We start from the raw sequence: 23,603 nt of genomic DNA, 5'->3' as shown, positions 1-23,603 counted from the left end.
GAGCGTAACGGTCAATGTCAAGTTAAAAAAAAAAAAATAAAAAAAGAATATATATAGCATATATATTTATTTATAATTATTTATATATAAGCCATATACCTTCCAAAATGACAATCAGTCCATTGTCAGCTGTTTAAATGTAGCTAATAGTGAAGTGACTAGGATAAATGTGTAAAGTACTATTTTCATTTTCACAATTTGTATAGAAACTACCCATGCATATTACTGTTATATAAATTATTTAATGATGGTCACGTTCAATATTTAAAAGATTCCGATTTATTTGAATGTATTCTTTTTTTTTTTTTTTTACCATCTCAATATTTAAGTATTTTTTAACAAAAGAAAAAGAACTTGAATTTTGGAGACAACAAACACACCACAGCTTCTCTTAGACTCAGCGCCATCTGCAGGCAGGGATGGTGAGAGTTTGGGTACAGGAATTCACAAGAGCTCTTATGAGTGTATCACATTTAAAACACAACAACAATGCATCAAACATTTGTTTGTTTTCATTAAAACCACAAATCTGAACCAAAGGAATACAGTTAAAGGAATGAGTGCAGAAAAACTGTTCTTGAACAAATGGTCAGGGACATATTATGCATTAAAAGGGATATTGAAAAGTTCCAACTATAAATAAAAATAATCAGCCATCCACTCATCCACATGAGGGTTAATTAATTTAAGGCAAGTAGTTTCAGTTTAAGGAGAACGAGTCCTTAAGTGAAAAATGCTCCATCGTATTAATAACAGCATGTTGTTCGAGGTTGTTCATCAATGTTGTCCAATTAAAAGTGAGGGAGTACTTTGAATTAAGGCACAGACTTCATGTCACTCAGGACACTGTGCTGTGTTCTCTGTGGGCAGTGAGCTGATGTGCTGGAGCAGCTGGTCGCAGTAAAGACGACTCCGCTGTTGGTCTCTCACTGCCTCCACCTCCCTTCTCAGAAGTGCCGGGTGGACCGAGCTGCCTTTCTTCAGAATCTCTGGAAACACACAAGCAGATACAGTCGGCACTCAGGATAAGAGATGAAAGAGGACACAATCAAATAGAAGCTGAAATACTCAACGTTCTGCATAAATATCCTCTGCAGTAACCAAAGTTTCGACATTAAAAGCACACAAAAATGTATTGACTTCTCATCTTACTCTCTACCAGAAAGCCAATAAACTTATTGCCCAAACTATTCCTTGAGCATAATCCCTCAGCGGAGACCAATTTAACTCCAGGTATGGAAGCTTGTGACTTTAAGATTAAATGTATTGATGGTCTTATCATCCTATTCTTCTACAATGTTGCTTTTGAGAATCAATCAGGTCAATTTCTCTCCATAAAACATGTAACTAGAGGGTGGAAGAGTTTCTCTAAAATTCAAATGCTCAGCAAAAATGACTTTATTCACATCCAGGCACATTAACCTAAGTTTACCATAGATCTTGAATGAAGTTTTTAGTTTCTAACATTGTACAGGCTGATAGATACTCTCTTGATTTGAGGATTTTTGTAACAAAGTCAAAAAGCAGTTACAACGCCAGCAGATGGCAGTGATGAACTACAACACATGGACTCTACAACTCACACATTGTCTGTGCAGGTGCCCTTTTCTTCCACCGAGAGGCAATAATCCTCTGTTCAATTATTCTACTGTTCCCACACCTTCTGCTGATTTTCAGTAGTATATTGAATTACTTGAATTGCCCTCAATGGGTAAATGCTTCGGAAACCACAATGCAAAAGTGCTCTTCCAGTGGTGGCATGCCATCACGCTGGATGAGTCAGCTCATGTAAACTCATCATCCGATACCCGCCTTTGTTCTTCAAGGAGATGGAGGGGATTTTTAGCTTTTGTGTATACTGTACTCAGATGGGATGGAGGTGGGGTGGTGGGACTTTAAATTCAAGGAGAACAATGACGACTTGTGAGAAGTGAGCTATACCCGTGCCAACAGTCTGCGTGATTGAGCAGGTAGCAGCCGTGCTGCCAGGACGGCAGGATTATCACGGTGGAGGACTAGAAGAGTGAGAGAAGGAGGGATGAGAGGGAGATGGGGGTAACTGTCCATCATGCTGTCAGGACATGCTGCACAAATCAAGCCACTTCACAGACATGCGTTTGAAATCCAAGAAGCATAAGAATGGGATCTACTATTAAAGGAACAAAGAAAGATAGAGAGGAAGAAAGAGTGCGAGGAGGAAGAAAAAAGAGAAAGCTTCAAACAGAGCCATGCATGAGAGTGAGGAATGCCTCCACATTTGCGGCGCAGGCGGTTACGGGTGCTGTCAGATACAGTCGATCACTCAGCAAGATATGAGGTCATCTCATTTCACAAAGAGACTCCGAGCTGTCTAGGAATCCACTGCACTTCATGGAGATCACAGTTTAAGGAACTTGACTACACACAATGGCTCATTTTTGTATCTTTAAACTGTTTGGGCAAGATTTGCTAAAACACTCTCTGAGGCAGATAAACAGTTATTATGCATTTCTTTCATTAGTTATGCATTACCAACATGTTTTGACATGAGAACTGTTTAACTCAACAAATAACTTAGTGACTTAGTTTCGTCTGGTAACAGACAATTATGTTTAAAGAATAATAAAATACTTTTATCAACTGTCAACAAATCCCATGAAAAGATAAAACAAATTACAGTGTGTCTCTCAACACCTTCTGACTTCCCTTGCCTATCTTTGAATCTCAAACCCAAATCCATTTGTTCCCACTAAAAAGGGAAATCTTTTAAAGTAAATGGGTCACAAATATATTGTTTGTATTGTTATTTAAAAAAGAAACAAAGAAAAGGGGATATAATCTCTTAAAACAGCTCGGCACGTATAGTTTTTAGCAAATGTTACTGAAACTGAATTAAATGCATGTGTTCAGGGATTTTTTTTTTTTTTTTTTTTTACATGCGAGTTCAGTGCTCTAGGGCGTATTTACAGTAGGACAGTGTATGTGGGATCAAATTGAGAGTAAACTATAAAGCTCATGTTCATCTTGATAAAGGAACATGTCACCCAGTGCAACAGTGTGGCTCATTAAGTTTTTTTAGAAAACAATTGAGCTCTTCGACACAGAGGAATAAGATCAATCATTGACATCGGTCAAACCGACGATACTCGTTAGCAGGATCAATTCAATAATGGCTTTGGTCTGAAATATAACCAGAATTATCTTTTGCCTAGTATCAGTTTTGGTGAGTAACTTATTGCCAGATCATGAGTTGAAGATAAATCATATCAAGCATCAGTTGAGACAACAGAGAAAATCTAAAAATGATCCCTTTCATGTTTGAACTGGAACACACAGAATAACAGTATAGTTTTTCAAAGCAAATTCTGAACGTACACAGGCACAAAAAAGCAAAATTATTCAACTGCAAGAAATACAGATATACAGTATGTGGGCGAAGGCCGGTTCATGAGTTGATTTACATGTGTTATTCTGCCTTCTGCAGTCAAGGTTACGGACACTCTGATAACCAATGGCATCAACAGAAATGCTTATTGTCCTTGGAAGGCTTTCAAAAGCTGTCTTGCAGCGCTAGAATTCATGGTATGAAAACTATTGCTCCATCTGGTGAGTGTGTGAATGCCCTCTCGTCTCCTCTATGTGTAGCAGTATGAAGATGAGAGATCCCGTAGAGAGGCCTCTCTGTGCTGGCTAAGGCTTCAGCCCTCACCTGCATCCTGTCAGAAGTAATGACAGCTAACATCCATGAGAGTGGGAGAGAGTGGAAGTCCAGAGGAGCTGAGACTTGGTTACACACTGCAGGAAAAGCCACTCAGACTTTCCACTGATAAATCAATAAACACAGTTGTGAAGCAACAGGTTTGTCTGAAAACACTGAGTATGAGGTGAGGAATTACGACAGACAGATAAAAGATGGAGGGATTAAGTGGGATAGATATGGGGTAAGATTTGGATAGGTGGTGAGGGGAGGGGGGTCCCATGTGGTTGTCATTAGCTGTTCTGTGTTGGAAAGGGATATTTTGTCGAGAGGCAGAGATTTGAACACAAACAGCCCAGTCTGTCCCAGGTGCACTGGCAGGGGAGAATCAGATATTAGGGCTCACATATTGACCTGTGAAGTGTCTCTGTCAGGTGGGCGCTTATCCATATCTGGATCTTGTGTTTTCGCTTGAGGGGCCACCTCCCATTCAGCCCCTAGGGGCTTGCTTTGGCAGGAGGTATTGCTTTAGCTGCTTTTTGTGATAAACTGTGTGAAAAAGAAGGAGTGCTTTTGAAATAAAGTACAGGTGGAATCTTCTGGCAGCGAGCCAGGCAATAATCTAGCGTTTGATAGAGGATACCCCTTATTCATCTCATCCTTCTGTGAGTGTCTCAAAAACAGCAGGCTGGTCTGCAGATCATCATGGCAAAACTCTGCTTTCATCATCACTTCACTTTTACCATCACCATCTTTACTATCTGTATCAGCTGAATATGTTCATCAGATAATTATGTTCATAAGGTCCTTATCACATAGTCATTTCAAACCATATACAGTATACTGTATACACATGACTGACTGTCAACAATGCATTAAAGGCCAACTATAAAAAAGTGTTATGATTAATAGTCAGGAATCATAAAGTGTTCATGGAAAAGATTACGGTGCATTCCACATGGAGTAAATCTTTTTTTAAGATCCTGACTACTTATTCATTTCTACACACAGCATTATGGGGCCATGTGCATATCCTCCTGTTAAGCCCTTACCATCAACTACCTATCAACACTCCATCCTCATCTCTGAGGTTGCCGTTTCAAAATACCCCTTCCAATCTTACCGAGCACTTTGTCCCGGACTGATCCGTCAGGGTCATCCAGATGCAGGACGAGCTGCTGGAAGAGGAGCTGCAGATGAGCAGCACAGAGCTCAGGGTTGTAGTCATTGGTTAGGCTGGACAGCCACAGCCCGAGGGCCTGCAGGGCAACGCTGCGCACCTCATCACTGCTGTCGTCCAGACGCTTCAGCAGCACTGTGGAGGACAGACACCCGCACACAGAAAATAGATAAAAAAACAAAACAATCTTAACAATTTATTTGTTTTGTGGGTAAACTACTGTTTTCTATATCTTCATTATAATCCAAGCCAATTTAAAGGATTTATTTTAATGCCACATTTCTTTCACCTGACGTCAATTATTTAAAATGCGGGCAGACATAAGTTAAGTAAAATGTTTCCCCATGCATTAAAAGTGACATGTGGTTTTACTGAATTAATTGTAAAGTGTACATTTCAGCAGGCAGTGTGACAAAATGTAGTTAATTCATTTCTGTGTGCGTTCTACACCTACCGGGATAGATCTTGTTGAGGGCCTCTGGGTGCAGATCGGTTCCTATGAGTCTGAGTATGGCTGACAGAGAGCGACAAGCCAACAGTCTGCCCATCTGAGAGTCTTCTTCCAGGGCTGATAACACCTGTGGACTCAGTTTCTCTTCCAGACACAGCAGCTGCACACAGAAAAGGCATAGACCAGCTGTCAAATCTACTAAATGTTAAATAACAAGCTCAATATCTCCCCATATGTGTAATACAATTTGATCTCACTTAAGGAAATTAAAGGATTAAAGGAGATTAAAGCAGTTTACTGAACAGTGTTTTTGTGCAGCTTAGTGATGAAAAAGGCAAAGATTTTTTTTTAATTTAAACTTACTAGAGTGACTGCTTTGAACCTGTGTAGTCAGGACCACTTATTTTAATTTCAAAAACCCTTTCAAAAAAGTGTGATTCCATTTAATTTACACCCCTTAGTTATCAACAATGAGAACTAGAAAAGACGAGGCTCAATAGTGAAAGTGACAACCCGTCCCAAGGAAATTTAAAGAACAGTTTCCATACTTTTCTTCAATTATTTACATTGATGTATGTGTTTCTTTGTACCGAAGTGAAATATCACCTTAAGCATGACAGATTCACATCAGGTCTGGATTAGTTTATGGACTCGGGCATGGAGCCCAACTTCAGAAGTACAGTGTAGACCGATGTTTTCATCACACCAACAGATGAGAAACAGAGGAAATGGACAAACAAGGTGAGGCTGAGCACACAGACCCACAAGCCAAGAGGTAATGGCTAAACCCTCTGTCAGCCCGTCTGTTTGCTATCGAAACCGTGCGGGCAAAACAGTAAAAAAAGGGAGCGAGGGAAGACGGAGGGAATGAGACAGAAAGAGGAGGACAATTTGGCAGAGAAGAGATCCGGCATTACATCAGTGACGATATGAGTGTGCCAAGTGTAACTAGAGCTGCTAATTGTTTTCACAGGGAGTATTGAGGAAACAATGTCCTCCTAAATGAAATGCTGTTTGATGTGCCCGTGGAAACAACACATAACCTCATATTGTTTTAACCATCTGGACATGTTGTTTTAGCTGTAACCTAAATCCGAACCCAATTTCTGAACCCCCACTTGGAAGGTACCAATGCCCTGGTTATACAACACTTTTCCAGATTTTTTTATTCTTGTGAGGACGTTTGGTTGCCATTAGATATTAGAAGTTGGATCACGCAACTACACCCACACCAACGCTCACATTGTCCCCCAGCTGTTTGCTTTGCCTTGTAGTTAAAAAAGCGTGAATAGATTAAGTGTGTGAGCCGGTTTAACCTGGTAACTCTGCACTCGCAAGGGCAAACAGCCATATGTGTGAGTGTGTGTGAGCACAAATACTGTAACTGGGCACATGCTCGGACAGGCAGGTGCAAGGGCATGTCCCGGTAATAGGTCCTACGTACAACAAGGGCCCAGAACAGGGGAAGCACTGTTCCTTAGGGACAAAGGTATGTGAACCCGCTTGCCCCCTCGTACACCTGCTACCTGCCGTGGCCAACTCTTTCAGCCAAGCGGAGAAAGACGGTGGATGATATATTTTCCTAAATGACCAAGTGGGACCGTCTATTTGGATGTGAAATGAATAAAACAGAAAATCTGAAGTAAATGTCCACCCCTAGTGGATTTAAAGAATGCACTACCACATCTTTTCCTTTACAGCTGAATCAATAAAAAGTGTTTCTGCAGATTGGAGATCAGTAGTACGTACTACTTGGGACCTTTTATATCTGCTGCTCACTTCCAACACTCATCGGTCCTTTTGCACAGGTGGGAATAAACCCCTGTTTGTCATATGTGCAACGCCCATGCAGCATTTTTGTGAGTGTATGTACCTGTCCTGGTGTGATGGCCCCTCCGTGCAGCAGGGCCAGCAGACAGCTGAGGGCTGAGGTGCGGACGGCAGCAGCAGTACGACCTGCACGCCAGACCAGGTTAGGAAGCAAGACGTCACACAGGAACTTCTCTGACTCATCACGGAAAAGCCTGGAAGGAGCCAGAGAGCAAAGATATTGAGACAGAAGCAGGTGCTTAGGGGTGCAACATCTGGGTGTCCTCTTTTCCCTTCTCCCTCTCTTTTCCATGCGGGCGTAGGCCCTCTTACATCCTGTCAAACACCACACTACCACTGCCCTTTCGCTCCAAACAACTCCACTAACTCTGTTGGATGCCTCTTGCCTCGGACTGTTCAGCTGGTATCACAACAAACTTGCCATGACATAAGTTTGCTAAAATGTGCTGTAATGTTTCAGTGCCAGTAGGGGGAGACTATGTTCCACTAATACAGCCATGACTGTGTACTGCTGCGCTTGTTCAGTCCCTTCATCTTGACAGGTGTTGAAAGCTCATCATAAATGAAGCCAGGAGATGGAAAGACATTTTTCCACATAGAAGGGATCATGTCCAAAAGAAAAAAAAACCTTTATCTTGCATGTCTGTGCATACACACATATTTCCAGGGATTTTTGTCTGTACACCTCGTAGGTCTCTACACAGTGAAGCTATCTGCACTTCTGTGTTGGTCACAAAGCAACTGCAGAGCAAACAACAACCTCTCTCACAGCACATCACAGCAGAAAATGTACAGCTTATCCAGTAAATGAGTTTGTCATAAAGTAGGACCGGGCAGTGATTCAATTAAATCGGGTCATCAGATTTCACCGGAAGTAATGTTCAGCTCTCATCATGCATTTTGTCTACAAATGTCAGTTATCCAAATAACTGATTTAAACTTAATTCCATAGTAAAGTGTTTGACAAGTGTAAAAAATTATTTGGTTCCATATATTACATAACACTGGAACCCAGTTATTTTGAACATCCTCTGATTTCTTCATGGATGATTATGCATACATTTGCCATATCTTCATATATGAAGAGATTTTGATTTTGTCCATTCCTTCCTCAAGTCTTGAAATAGTTACTTACTTAAAACCGAATAAATGATCTGCCAATATGTTGAGGTGAAGTCATGTTTCAGGAACACACAGTCATTTTTGATACATGCACAATTGGATCTGCCTCATTTTGTCTTGTTGTATGTTATCTTATAGCAATTTAAGGGAAACCACATGTGACATTTTTTGGTTGTTTTATGTCTTGAAAGCTGAAATTAAGATGAAAGACTTTTGCAGTTCACAAATGCCTGAGAGCACACACTCTTATCTCCCTTGTAAGTGGCAGAGGATTTTTGCCTGCCACATTCATGGGAAAGAGGATGAACTTTCATTTCTCACACATCACCTTCTACTTAAATTTCACATACAGCTTTTTAATCACAGCATGGAAATCCACATGAAACAAAGACATTATGTCTATGTCTGTGTGTGTGTGTGTGTGTGTGTGTGTGTGTGTGTGTGTGTGTGTATGTGGATGAAAGGAATTTATATGTACACATGCTTACTTTCCCTTTCTGATTATTTCATAGCGGAGCTGTCATTATGTTATTTTGGTTGTAGAACAAAGAGAAGAGTTTTCTGTATGACTATCATTGCCCTCTTGATGACATATAGCGTGTGTGTGTGCGTGTGTGTGTGCGTGTGTGTGGGCTTCAATCTGCTGAGCAAGCTCAGGCCATAAATCATGAATGGAGGGATGAGATGAGTATGAATGGAAATATTATGGCAGACTGCACCGCACGGCCCCATATACAGTAAGTTAACATTTGTTTGAAAGCTTTAGAAGGTGTAATATGATTTCTGTCTTCTGATGGTCCTGTGATTACCGGAGATAAAGCTGAGGAATGAGAGAGACAGTTAGCAGCACAGGTGGCCACGCTGGGAGACAGAGGCTCCTTTTGTCTAAAATTCACTGGATGGACAAAATAATATGATGAAGGCTGAGAGCAAAGTTCCAATTTCAACGTTTTTGGCAAAGGTGGCACAATGTTTTGGCTTAGGAAAACTTCCTGTTGGTTATACACATTTTTCACTGACAAGGATATTAGTTTGTCTTATATTCTTTGAACTGCTGCCAGGCTCATGCCAAAAGCTATCCCTCATATTAGCCAATAGAAACACCTCCCAACCCTTATGGACCTTTTTTACTGTAGGGTTACGGTTATTTACACCCTGCACAGATGTCTCCATGGCAACCCCATGGTTGGGGTTTTTCTCTGTGATTGACAGCAGCAGCTGCTATGCTCGCTGGGACCCGGTGAGGGCCTCAGGTTTAATGCATTCCCTCAGATTAGGGCTCTGAGCCCGGCCTGGAGGCTGGACAGCTGAGGGCTCGGAGGGAACCCTGGATGTTGAGAGTGGAAGCAGAGAGGAAAAACCCACAAGCGGAAGCTTCTCTCTGCATGTCAGACATCCATCCTATGGTTCTTCATTCTCTTCTGAGATAGTCTAACCGATACTCCCAAATAAACCATGTTTACACAAATGGGACTCCTTACAGTCTATGTGGTGTTTGAAAAGGGGTTTATAATTTTTTTTATGTATGATGAACTGTATCATGCCTGATATATACCCAAATCATCATCTGCCTGAATTTACCGCATATCCTAAAGAAGCTGATGGGGTTACACCGACCTCATGAAAATTACACTATTATGTTTTTTTTATGTGTGTTTCTAATTATGATCCCCAGTGGGTGCGGTACTAATTTGCAGGTTAATGTGAGGTTTAGTCTAAAAATATGAGCTGAGCTAATAACGATGACTTGGAAAACTCCGACTAGACAAACACAAACAACTAAAGCCTAAAGTAACTGATGAAATGGCAGAAAATGAACCTGCAATTTAGCTGTTATGTGTGTCTTTTTTTCCACTCTCTGTGTGTGTGTACGTGTGTGTACGTGTGTGTGTGTGTGTGTGTGTGCGTGTGTGTGTGTGTGTGTGTGTGTGTGTGTGTGTGTGTGTGTGTGTGTGTGTGTGTGTATGTGTATATCGAGAGGTTATTGTGTGCATAGTATGTGCGCATGTGGCCCTCTCACCCCTTGGAATCCAGTGTGTTGGTTGCATCCAGTAGCAACTTAGCAAGCATTGTAAAGATGCTCATCCTCATCTCTGGGTCTCTGTCCGGTTGAAGGCAGTTGTACAGCAGGGGCATCAACTGGCTCACAAACTCCCCAATCATTGGACCTATAACACACACACACACACAGTTTTGCATTGCTGGTATTGGAAGAGTTTTTTGAAAAAGTTTATAGTACATACAGAAGATATATATTGCACAGGGGGAGAATAATAATAATAATAAGCAACATAGGTCACCAACCTGAATTGAACCAGGATTGTTGCAGCTATATGCATCTTAACAATTAGGCTTTCGGATGCCTCTACTATTGTAATATGATAAAGACTGAACCTAGTGTGTTCACCTGAATCCTAGGTCTTCCTTTGCCACTTTACTGGGGCAACAGTCAAACGACTTAAATTAATTCAGTAACCACTCATTTTCAGTCCAACCACTCAATACTTAACTAATCGTTAAAAACTGTAGTGTTTACTTTTCGGATCGAAGAAACTTTCATTCAGACATTTTGTTTATTAACCTAGGTCCAGACTCCAGGCAAACCCTTAAATGCGAAACAGGAAAAGACCCACATAGACTGAAGACTTTTTATGTTTAGTACAGACCAGAGGGCTTGTTATTGAGACCTCAATGTACTGGCAAGACAGTGACACAGTGCTCCGAGGAACTGAGACATAAAAGGGTCTTTGTGTGACAACCACTTCAATACAAACACTCTATTACAGGAAAAATAAGAAACTCACAGAGCAAATATTCCCAGTTATACTCATGCCCACACAGCCACCCACCAACCGTCTGACTTCATGTTTACAGAGCTATATATAGTAATCTGGGTGTTAAGAGTGATAACAGTGTCCATGCTCTGTTTGGACTCAGAGGAGACAGAGGAAATCCTGAGACTGCCCGAGGGTGGCAACCAATGTAAGAAAGAGATAAGGGAAAACCGGGCGAGAGACTCATTTTATCCGATGTGGATATCTGTGTGTCATTTAACAAGCGAGACATTGCCACACACAATCTACGGATATGACAAGGCAGCAGTAGGACAGATCACTACACTAACAGACCTCAGTCATGTTTACAGAGACTGTCAACATGTATCCTGTCCTTTAGCAAGGCACTAAAACCCAAGCAAAAAGAAAGAGAGAGAGGGAGAGTGCTCCAGTTTACACACAATGGACCAGACATTCTCACACCAGCTGAAGGACAAAAGACTGTGAGGAGGATATGAGAGGGCAATAATTATTCCTGTCTCCACGAACACAGTGTGAGTGTGTGAGGAGCTGATGAGCAAGCAAAATGACCAATCCTCAGTTGTCAAATTAACTACCGTCAATTGTTCAGCGGAGGGCCGATTTCCCCGAATCATGTGAACATCAAAGAAAGCAGCAACACGCTGTCTGTCTGGCTGGCCGTAATAAAGTCCTTGGGTCATGTTAATAGACCAAAGATCAGAAGAAATGAAACCAAGGGAAGCTTAGAGCAGCATTCAACATGCCACACACACACACACACGCACACACACACACAAAGAAAGAGCTTCAAAGTAGCCTTGATCCAGGGTAAGGTCAAGAGCAGGCGGCTGTGGTGCCGTTTGATGTAGTGACCTGCATGGGGATCACTGAGTGGACTTAGAATGGACTGGTCAGTTAGCCGTGGGACTGTGTGTGAGACTCTGTGTGTGTCGGGGGGGATTAGAGGGGTACCCAGCTGCCCAGTCAATTAGAAAGGGAGAGGAGGGAGGGAGACAGAGATGGAGATGAAAGTGTGGTACATGGAGGTGCTGATGATGGAGGATTATATGGTAAAGAGGGAGGTAATGGGAAATCTCAGCACCAAAGACAGGGTCACAGCTTTTTAACCTACTAACCCACCGCACGCAAACACACACTAACCTCTCTAGACTGAGACACTATGACTGACAAACAGAGGGAGCAACAGGGATTTACTAAAGTCAGAAAGCCAACTGGTGATAATGACAGTCCTGTTTTGTTTTATTATTTATCTCCTGTGGGTATGTTTTACCATGAGCCTCTTTGCTTGGGTAACAGAAATGTTTCCACTGTGTCTTTGATTAATGGTCATTGATGGGCAACATCTTGTAGAACAACAATGGAACAGCACGCATCAATTGGGGCGTTAAGCAATAAATCATACTAAAATCGGTATGATTTATTGATTGACACCCCAATGAATGGATGCACCTTAAATACTGCGACATTTGACAGCCCTCATATCCATCAAGTGGTGCTGACAATTGCCCCGAACACCATCAACACTTGCATGTCCAACTTTTGATGCCGACATACCTCTCAGGAGTAGTGTGCGAGTATATGTAAATATAGTTGAGGCTTTTTGCTTCTTCTATGAGTGCAGGTGCTAGAAAATAATACATCTGGACACATCCCAAACAATTTCAAGAAACTATCTGGATTCTTTGTACAAGAGAGAATCTGTGCTGCTGCTTTGACAGCTGCTGGTTTTGATGTGCTGCCTCAATGATGGATCATGTATGAACAGGAAAACAGCTTGACGCTTAAAATATGATGTAACACGTGTCCGAACAAGTTTTGGAAAGAATGGCTTCACAAACTATATTATGCAGTAATGTTCAATAAAACATGATCTAGATTAAATAGTCTCACCAACGAGTTGAGGTGAGCTGGAACCAAAGAGCATGTTCAGACTGATGACTGACATAGTGATTTTCCCATCATTAACAGGTCATTTGACATACCAAATTCTCGATACCTTACTGGAAATCTTTGACCATCATTGTGTCTCTATATGTGCAAACTTCAGCACCTGCTGTATAATTTGGCAATGTCTTGTGCACATTCGGGCTTCACTTCTCACCTGATTGTGTGACTATGATATGCAGTTGAAGTCTCTGTGGGGAGTAACTGGACCAGGTGTTGACAGAGCCAGATAGCCATTCCAACAGCTGGCCCATATGTTGTCTATAAAGCTCCATCGCTGAGTCCAGGCCCTGCACCTTACTCAAGAGCTGTACACTCTCCAAGGCCTACAGGAGAGAGGGATAGGTGGAACAAAATCATGTCAACACATTTATTTTTTTTACTTGCATTCTTTTACATAAAATCATTTGACTAAGTGACAGAGAATGTTTGGGTAGGAGAAAGGCCAAATGAAGAGTTGATGAAAAAAAAAAAAAGTGATTATGTGTTCAAGTTCAACAATTACAGCTGTTTTCTTGTAATTTCAGGAATTCTTCGGGTCACGCTCACACGGGAGGACCAAAATTATCATGTGAATCCATGGGAAGAACAACACTGCAGACATGACAAGGTCTTACACATTAAACCACTTAAAAACAAAACCCCAGACAGATACACAGGATGTCACAAAGGCAGAGGAATCGACAGAAACACACGCACACAAATCGCCACTTATGCACATACACACACCAATAAAACGGAGCTGGGAGGAAAGGGCGGGAATGAAAGATAGCAGAGTAAATAATTAGCTAACTCTTCAGGGCAGGGGAACTGACCTTTAGGGCACTTCATAGTTCCCTTCATAGTCCCTCAGGGATTGACAGGGACAGAGACAATGTCTGAGTCACAGATTGGCCCCTTCAGAAGAGAGCTAGACAACTCTGAGCTGTCCACTGATGGGAAAGACGTGCCCCTTTTCAAAAAAACACAAAAACAAGTTCCGCTTTTCCTCTGGTTCTGGGAATACCCAAGGCCATTCTCACCCTCCCTCTCTTTTTCTTAATCCATTCCTTCGCATCTCTTCTCTAACACTGCTCCAAGTCTGAACATATACTCTGATGCAGACGGACATAAACACATAGTCACACTGGTGGCCCCTGTGGTGTCTGGTAAGCATTGCCAATCACTTCCCGCTCTCCTCTCCCTGTCATTAGCCTCCTTCAGCGACCAGCAGTTAAGCGATGCGCTGGCCTGAGACACTGTTGGCTTCACTTGTCACTGTTCCTGTTTGTCCCTTTGCATTTAGAGGCTGACCATGACATGCAAGCTTGTTACTTGCGTATTGCTTGGCTGCTGTGGTCTGAGGAGGCGTTATGGAGCCACAAATGGGACTGGGCCGATGACACACACCTGCTAAGAAACACAACTCACCTCTCTCCATCTGTATGTTTCATCTATTTATGTCTGTCTTTTTCTCCACCTTTCACCCGCCTCCTTTCACCCAGGACTGGATTTAAAGTTCCACTCCAAAGGTGCAATTTCAGCTTCCCTGACTAAGTGGGTAATCATACAGTTGGCCTTGCCCACTTTGAACTCGTACAAATGCTGACATTCCTCAAATAACTGTCTTGCTTCATAAAACCTCCTTACCTTTCTAATAAAAAAAGGATGGAAAACTACAATCGAAGGGGTAAAAAAGGGCCATTTCAAAGTAGAATTTAAGAACTACTCAGGTGAGGTGATAATGATGATTTTATTTTTTATCTTGTCTTTCTTTTACTATGTCTCTTGTGTGCACTTTACCCTATGCTGCTGTAATCCTGCAAATTTCCCCGCTGCGGGACTAATAAAGGATTATTTTAGCTTAAGCTGGTTCCCCCATGTGTAACAAAGTGATGGAAGAGCTGCAGAGAAGAAGTATCTGGGATTACATCTTCCAACTGTTGAGTTGTGTTTTCTCACCTTTTCGCTGAGACGTGGCTCAGTGGAGAGACTCTGGACAGTGACCAACACCTGCAGCAGCTGCAGGCTAACTGAGCCGCGGTCTGACTCACACTGACGCAACAGCTCATCCACGCAGGCCAACAACTGCTCCAAGTACACAACCTGGAAAAAAAGAGAGATATATTATAAGATCGTCTTGTCTGGCTTTGAACTGATGTGAGCAGTATTTGTCTTGAATGTTCAGCCTGCTTATCAATGAAGCAAATCAATCCTCACAATCTCCTTTTTTCACAGAGTGGGAACTTTCCATCTCCAGACATGAATGTGTGTGATATTGCTGTCACTTGTCAGCCAGTGTTGTGCTGAGCTCATGTTTAGACAGAGACCTGCGGCTCAGGCTAATTTCTATGCCATCACTGGGATCATGGCCCCTTTTCCTGTTTTCTCGAAGCCTGTCATTAGGGCTGGATGAGAGGGGAGGGTGGAGGTTTGAGGGGGATATGGAAGGTAAGGTAAGTGTGTGTGAGTGAGTGAGGGAGGGAGAGGGGGAGAGAGAGAGAGAGAGAGAGAGAGAGAGAGAGAGAATGTTTTTTTAATATATGGAGGGTTGAGAGCCGGTTAAGCGCCCTCCAGGTGTTTACTTTGGTCCGGTGATGAGGAGTTGGGTGTTGAGGGGGACTGAAGTGATTGTGAGTAATAAATACCCAATGCAACCCTTCAGATATGCTCCATCGCTCAAAACACACACCCTGATAAATACCAGAGCTCAATCACCAGGGGGCACACTATCAATTTCACAAGGTTTAATGTGGAAGGAAAACAAGTGTAGTGCCAATTAAAGATGCTCGGTGCGTTAAAAAAAAGGCAGGAGCTACGGGACTTCCAGTCTGCAAGGCAAATGTGCAAATGTTTTCATTTGTGTTGAGCACACACTGGAAAAAGCTTGTTATGTGTATCTTAAATCCAGGATGTCATTTATGTGTGTAAACACATTTCCTCAGGCAGTCTGAGGCTAAACTTAACATCCCTGCAGCCCTGAACAACCTTTACTTGCAGCAACAACTTCAATGCACTTTGCACCCCAGTTTGAATGTGTTCATGCAGTCATTGATGGGGGAAATCCCTGCCTATGGCCAAGAAATTCATTGGCACAGAAACACATGAGGAGTTCCAGGGAGGCAGTAGTGGAAATAACTTGCAAACAGTGGCAGACACACACATTAGCGTACACATACAGGGACACGCATATTATACATGTGCAGAAAAACAGCCATTAGGGCTGGCTGGGCGAGAAACAGAAAGAGGGAGAGCGGAAAAAGTGCTGCGCTGTAATGACAAGGTGGACACCTGGAGCCAGGCAAGATACACCTGGTTTCATTGGCCTGGGCACGCTCCAGGGGCCTCGTTACGCAGTGTGTGTGCATCTGTCCACCACTGGATACACTCACACAGACACACAGACACACACGCACACGCACACACACGACTTCACTTTAAGGAGCCATACCAGAAGATGATTCCTATCCAGTAGGGAGCTCAACCCCCCCAAAGCTACTGATGTTGCTACGGCAACAGGAAAACAAACACTGGCGGTACATGGGATGTCAACCCCTTGTAGTCAGGTAAAGTTTGCTATGCTGCCTTTCCTCTCCTCTCCTCTCCTCATCTGTCATTCAGTGGAGAGGGGAGCAATATTCAGCTATCATTCATGACAAAAGGCAGGCATGCAGGAGACATGCTGATGTATGACAGCATATGTATGTTCAGCAGAACACTGGTCGTTGTGACACCAGTGCAGAAGTTTCTCCATGCATAGACAAGATGAAGAGACACAAAGCCTTGTTTTCTCCCGGTGCTCTTGCTGACCTGTTCCTTAAGGCTACTGTAGGTCAGGCCCTTTTTCACAAAGTTACACCAAGACCACATAATTACTGTTAACAAGAAAATCCACTGTCAGGCCCCATCTCTAAGCCTTTCTTCCTCTCTCTTGGTATAATCTTTACCAATTACCCCAGCCCTACAGATAATGTGATGCACCCGTCACCATGGCAATCCACAACACAGCGACACTCAGCTGTGTAAATTGTGTGTGTGATGGTGGGGATTTGTTAATCCTCTGTGGAATACCCCTTTTAAAAGAAACCTGTATGCGATGCATAAGCAAACGCCATCATATATCTAACTACAGAGGGTCCCTCAGATCTTTGTGGCTTCTCTAACCACTGACTCGCTTTTGATTTTCCCTCAAACCCTTGACATCATCTTCAATTTAAGACCGACACTTTTATTTTTCTCCGAGCATCTGTCATTTATTTTTGTAAGCAGTCTTTTTCTCCTTCTGGAATAAAGAAAAGAAAACAGGGACTTGAAAGAGCCGGCGAGGTTAAGTTGCACAGAAGTATCATATATCAGTTTAAAATCTTCATCTTGTTCCCAAAACTCCCAACGGAGCCCTGCAGTTCCCCCTGCCTCTGTTCACTTTGAAGATTATTTATATTTAATTTCTCAATAAAGATAATACAAGGGTACTGAGTCTGCTACTTTCCATGTCTACATTGTTTGTGTGCATACAGGTAATTAAACCACTGTCAAATATGAGTAAATCATGAAGGATCTAAGGGCTAACAAACTCTTTGGATTGAGCAGCTGTTAGTTAGGAGAGTTCACAATATTCTGGGTCAGCGTTTCAGCACAAGGAGAAAGAAGTAGAGAGGGATGCAGGTGCTCCCGTCTCCAGTGGTGTTATTTAAAGCTACACAGTGATCTGGCACTGCTCCCTGCTATGAACCCTGCCTGTTGTCAAAGAATGTTGCAGGTGCTTTGTCTGGGTTAGCTCTTGAATCCCAACGCTTCATGCTTTTCCGTCAGAAACAGAGACAGACAGGAGGACAGAGGAAGATAGATGGTGAATCGGAGCGAGGGGCAGCAGAGGTCTGCCTCCATCTGTGTAAAAATGTGTGACCGTCCCGTCCTGTTAGTTTTATCTCTGGTTGACCCCGCCGGATAGCAACGAGGGAGGACAGAAGGGGGTCAACTTCCCTGCCATCTATCACTGGCCTTGACCAGGCGGGCTTTGAAATTTCAGGGATTCTTTTAATTCTGTGGATGAACTGCAGTCGGTATGGAGACCTTGCACATGGCTATAAAAGAAAACAAAGGCTATGCGCTGCCTTGTCTGCTCAGCGAGGTCAGAGCAGCTTTGCAGGGGTCACGTGAAATTAGTAGATTTTTGTTATCATTATCCCAGGGAGGAAATTCTTGCAGGAATGATTGGGAGGGGGGTTGGGTCATGGGTAAAGGTGAGTCAGTTGTGCGGCAGAATCAGAAAATAGCTTGTGCCAGACAACTGTTATTTTGATTCTGAAAGGGAAACATATTTAGCGCAAGAGAAAAGGAAGCGGGAAGAGTCTGCTCCGGACCTGATGGGATTTTTCCACTGGCAGACTGTTGCAGAGACTGTTTAAAAAAAGCTTTTAAATAATATTTTTACTCTCTCCTGCTACGTAAAAAAAAAAAGAAGGTATGTGCAACATTGTAGGAGCACATTTTACAGATGAGTGTAAGCGGAGTCGTTTTGATCAGAGGCATGTAATATTATATTAGAAAAACACCATGTGGCTTACTTTAGCAGGGTCAGCATTTTAGTAAATTACTCAACAGTGGACCCACTGAACTTACCATGTACAGTAGTGCTATTGAAAACTCTTGAAGTTTCTTCACCTAAAGCCCTTTCAAGAGATGTGGCATCTTATCATGAAACTTATTTCTATAAAAAGGGACAAATTGGGCAAGAAATATACAGCACTGTCACTGTCAGAAATGAGAGTGTTAAGGTACACTGGGAGTGAAGAAAATGACTTTCTATGACCGCGTCAAGATCACCTAACAAGTCTGGGAAACAGCTGATGCTCAAGATGTGCTTTAGTAACGGTAGATGGATGTGTTTGCACTGGGTGTGAATTGGGTAGATGGCATTACCGGCAACGAGCAGTCATTCTCAGGTGAATAAGCAAAAAGCAGGTCAACCACAATCAACCCATCTGCTGACCTGTTGATATTCCTGGCAGACGTCGGGCTGGGACAGTGTGTTGGCGATCTTTTCGAGATGTGGTTTAAGGAGGGTTTGGGAGCAGCCTCCCAGCACCGCAGCCAGCACCATGAGGGGGGCCCAGGGGTGAGAGGAAGAGGAGAGAGTTGTCACGTGATCCAGAAGCAGCTTGAGGAAGACGACAGGAGGGACAAAGGTCCCCAACAGTTTAGCAGCTGCCAGGCACTAGATGTCGGTACAGAGAGAGAGAGAGAAAGAAAGAGAGAGAGAGAGAGAGAGAGAGAGAGAGAGAGAGAGAGAGCGAGGAGAGACACATAGGCATGAGGGAGTGTAAAGGAGGATGAGAACCACAGGAAGTCTGGATCAAAAAGAACTACAGAATCCTCCGACGTAAACAGGTGCATCCCAAGTCCTTGAGCCCTGCTCCGGCCCAAACTAAAACTCAACAGATGTGTCCTGAAATCATTCTGTCTGTTAATAACTGATCACAAAACAATTCTATGGGTCTGAGCAGGTCAAGCATTACGATAACACATACCTGATCCAAAAAAGGAAATACAGTGTGAAATATAACATCCTGCTGATCAGATGACTTGCTCAATGGGACTCACATTGCTGACCACGTCCCTCTCTGTGTCCGTGCAGGCACAGTAGAGGGTGGCCAGGAGAGGCTGCAGATGCTGGGTGCTGTGGTCCTCGGCATGAAGCAGCAGCACAGAGAGCAGTTGAGAGGTCCTGAACCGTGTGGGCACCAGCCAGTCGGTTAGGTCGTGGGTAATGGCCGGCACCAGCCTACCCAGGTTTCTCACCACAAGTTCTCTGCAGCCGAGCCCCGGACGCTCCACTGGAGGAGAAAATGAGGAACATTCAACTTTTTGATACTCACTCTTCTAAAGTTATACATCAGTATTTGAAGTAGTAATTTTTTTTGAATGTCTTTGAATAATATCCCTGAGATTGGAAGACTGTTGATACTCATTAAAGGTTTCTGAATTACATATTTTTATATATATATAGCCAGCAAGAACCCAGCACCTTGTTCATGAAAGCTCACTGCAACATCTTTTCTGACTCAATGACGATGTCAGTGTGAGGTCTATTTATCTAACTTGTATGACTGTTCGGATAGTTTACAACAATATAGATTGTAAAATCCAAAACGTTTTAAGAAATAGCATTTATGGAACAATAAATATTACTGATTAGCAGGTTTTGAAATGTCTGGCCTTCAACATTTTCTACCTATAACTTTTTATGATTAAAATTTCCCCACAGGGAATGTGTCATTACAAGTGAAAGACATTCTCAAATAGCCCTCTTCATTTGAAATACAACAACCCTCGCTCTCCCCTCCTCTCCCTCTCTCTCTATCCAGCCTAATTGTTCTTCTTCTATAGGCACACTAATGAGAGAGGAAGAGAGGACTAAAGGAAGACAGATATAAATCAGATAAACACACCAGGACAAGACAAAACAAGCCCCTTTCTGGTTGTCTCTAACTGTCTAACAGTGACCTCTTCACACTCGGAGGCCCGGCAGATTTATGATGGCAAGACAGAGAAAGACAAAGAAAGAGAGAGCCCCTTTCCTTTCCTTTCCTGTCCCCAGGCAAAGCTCGTACTCAACCACATTGTCACATGTGTAACAGTTGGACATCTATAAGATCTTTAACCAAGATGTAAAGCCAAGGAACTGTACACCTGACATATACACAAACACACACACTGAGCCAGGCCCATAGGGAAGCCATGGTGACCATGTTCAGGGTCACATTCAGCCCCAGCCTCGAGGCAGATAGTTATCTTTCCAAGTCAGTGCCTGCCCTGAAAGCTAAGATGTTCTAGGCAACATTATTTTTACTGTATGTTATGAATTTGGACAGGGGTAATAAAGAGGGATGATTTAATGCAGAAAAATGTGTAGAGATTACGTTTATATTCCAAATGTACTCTTGCATTTGACTGGTGTTAATCGATTTTTACCTAGGAAGCCATTGCACCAGCAAGAAACTTTGCTCTACTGTAACACTAAATTTCAGACACCATTCCTTAGAGTTCACCTAAATCAATCCTTTATTAACATAAGCCAAGAAGATAATCTTAATGGATGTACGAAAGTCTGAGTTGATGGCATGAGCTTAACCTGGATCACAAGGATTTCCCTGCCAAGTTTATTTCACTTGGAAAACATCAGGTCTGTCTAGACAGTCAAGTCCTTACATCACCGAGTTTCAACATACATGACCTTCCTCTCTGCTTTGTTGAAAAATAGCAACAATGGATGCTAATAAGAGCTTTGGTGGGCAGTAGTAATAGTATATCTCAATGCTACCACCCAATCCTGTATTCACTAAGCTCTACTACAGGGATTTGTGTGTTTAATAGTTGCAGATGTTGCAACAGCCAGGAGCAAAGCAACTTTTTTTTTCAAACTTCAAAAAAGCCTATTATAAAACCAGACAATGACTCCAAAAGTTAATCTCTTTAAACCTATGCATCTTACAATCAGCTAGATATATGCAAATTAAATGGGACAGTGAAGTTGATTGATGCCAGCAACCCCCACAATATATTAATAAGACTTTTTTTTTGCAAACAGCTGATAGTGTGAGAACCAGAGAACCATTCCCGCAGTGACTGACCTCCTGGTGGGTAGAAGGGAGGTGGGGTGAGGAAAAAGTCCATCTTGTCCTTGATATCGTCCTCATTCTCCTTCTCCCACTGGGCTCCTACACGTTTCCATAAATCAGCTGCTAGAAGTCTGCAGTAGGGGATGTGGAAACACATTGTCTCGATCATCAACATTGTCACTGTCTGTTATCAATATTATGTACTGTATTTTACATATATGTTGTAGATATTTTTGTGATGTTTTCTTTCAACATTAAAATCCTCTTTGAGATGTTTGTAAAATATTAGTATACAAATCTGAAGAATAGATAGTGTATAACAGATTGTGCCACATTGTATTATGAAGCAAAGAATAAAGTCACAATGTCCACTTTTACCTTATTTCCGGGATCTCATCATTGATACCGGTCAGCAGGAGTGGGATGAGTTTATGGAAATAAGAGTATCTGTCTCTGAAGTGAAGTAGCCAATCACCAACCACCACTGTCACAGCTTTTCTTACCTGGAACAAAAGAGAGAAAGATAGAGAAATCAGAATTGAGAAAATAACTTCCTTAGCAGTACATATAAAAAAGGCACACAATGCACTTCTAAACTTTAAACCTGCGGTGAGTCGTCAAACAGTCTCTGTGCCAGGTGAGAGAGCACGTCATCCGTGTTTTTCCCAGTGCCATGCTGGATGACAGCCCCTGTTGCTTCAATGGCAGACACTCGTACCCGGGAGTGTTGATGAGAAATCGTTTGCATCAGAGGCTTGACAAGACTCTCAGCCTGCATGTGAAAGTGCTCTAAAGAGAGAAAGAGAGAGATCAAATGAATACCACACCATTCAATCCTCTCTGCCTTTGGTTCAAATGGCACATAACACTTAATGCATATATTTTGTAAGTTTTTGAGATTCCTCTTAAAAAAAAAAAAAAAAAAAATAATACAAGGGTACTGAGTCTGCTACTTTCCATGTCTACATTGTTTATCGAGGAGGGAGATACATTGATTTAATATCAATATTGAGATAAGAGTCCATCTAAGGGGTTTAAAGACATACATCTTTCTTAAACTAATGCATTACTGAAAAAAAATCTTATCTTTTCAGGCATCTAAAAATGATTCAGCTGAAATAAGGGAATAAAAAATGCTTGACTTGTCATACATAATAGACATTTAGATCTGGTGACAGTGGGTAAAAAAGTTGATTGTTGGCAAAGGCTGGCAACTGCTGCACTAAATGATCAATCCAAAAAGTAATTGACAGATTAGTTTCAGTCCTAGTTCTCAGCACTGACACACACACATTGATGTCTGTGTGCTCGAAACCATGGCAACAGACTCTATCAACAAAAAAAAACTTTCACTAACCTGGCACAGACTTTGCAAAGTTGATGGTGCACTTGCAGCTTTCTCTCCTGACATCTGGGAAAGGGTCGACGATGGTCATCTGCAGTATGTTGATCATTTCGGTGAGATACGGCGCCAGGTGCTTCCCGCACACCTCCACCGTCAGTGTCAACATCTCTACGGCCGACAGCCGGAGCTCCTCCGCCGGCTCCGGGAGCTCCTTCTCCCCGAGCCTCTGAGCCAGACAGGGCATGAGATACGGCAGCGACCTCTCCGGTTTTGGCACACAACGAATGAACTCTGTTATCATCGTGATGGCGGTCTCCCTGCATCTTTCCATCGGGTCTGACAGACATTTGAGTAGAGGCTTGAGAAGGGCGGAGAATACTTCCTGTAAGACGCTGCTGGAGAGCCCTTTATCGACAGTCTCCCTCTTGATGAGCTCCAGAGCTCTCTTTCTTGTCGCCTTGTTGTCTTCGTTGAGACAGTTTAAATGTCTGGCGAGTCCTCTCAAAACTTCAGAGGCAGCATGTTCGTCTCCAGCCGCCATCGCCGCCATCTTGACTATCGTTATGACAACCCGCTGCTTCACGACAAACAAACGGCTACTTTACGACAGCTTCCGATTCAAAAATCTCAAACTTTATT

The 23,603-nt window shown here is 42.6% G+C and overlaps 1 protein-coding gene across 1 annotated transcript; it reads right to left on the bottom strand.

Moving 5' to 3' along the window:
* Positions 1–113: 113 nt before the first annotated feature.
* Positions 114–23,546, bottom strand: LOC129098585 (dynein axonemal assembly factor 5-like). Its single transcript, XM_054607632.1, has 13 exons — positions 22,977–23,546; positions 22,224–22,408; positions 21,998–22,122; positions 21,632–21,750; positions 19,602–19,834; positions 18,991–19,215; positions 14,961–15,104; positions 13,177–13,345; positions 10,280–10,427; positions 7,181–7,331; positions 5,311–5,467; positions 4,800–4,991; positions 114–989 (listed from the first exon to the last, which is right to left on the bottom strand). Exons 1-13 carry the CDS (start codon positions 23,512–23,514, stop codon positions 835–837), a joined length of 2,541 nt encoding a protein of 846 aa, XP_054463607.1. The 5' UTR covers positions 23,515–23,546; the 3' UTR covers positions 114–834.
* Between the last annotated feature and the right edge of the window lie 57 nt (positions 23,547–23,603).

This window comes from Anoplopoma fimbria, chromosome 11 (genome assembly GCF_027596085.1).
Source record: "Anoplopoma fimbria isolate UVic2021 breed Golden Eagle Sablefish chromosome 11, Afim_UVic_2022, whole genome shotgun sequence".
Taxonomy (NCBI): domain Eukaryota; kingdom Metazoa; phylum Chordata; class Actinopteri; order Perciformes; family Anoplopomatidae; genus Anoplopoma; species Anoplopoma fimbria.
The sequence above is the reverse complement of the archived record's forward strand: the minus strand, read 5'-3'. Positions and strand labels throughout refer to the sequence as shown.

What these genes read in the sequence shown, in the direction of transcription:
- LOC129098585 (XM_054607632.1), bottom strand. Translation starts at nt 23,514, where the DNA reads ATGGCGGCGATGGCGGCTGGAGACGAACATGCTGCCTCTGAAGTTTTG. An exon ending in TCTGCCAGGAATATCAACAG is followed by an intron (nt 15,105 to 18,990) that starts GTCAGCAGATGG and finishes CTTTTTTTCCAG; the next exon opens with GTTGTGTACTTGGAGCAGTT. An exon ending in CCTCAACAAGATCTATCCCG is followed by an intron (nt 4,992 to 5,310) that starts GTAGGTGTAGAA and finishes TGTCCTCCACAG; the next exon opens with TGCTGCTGAAGCGTCTGGAC.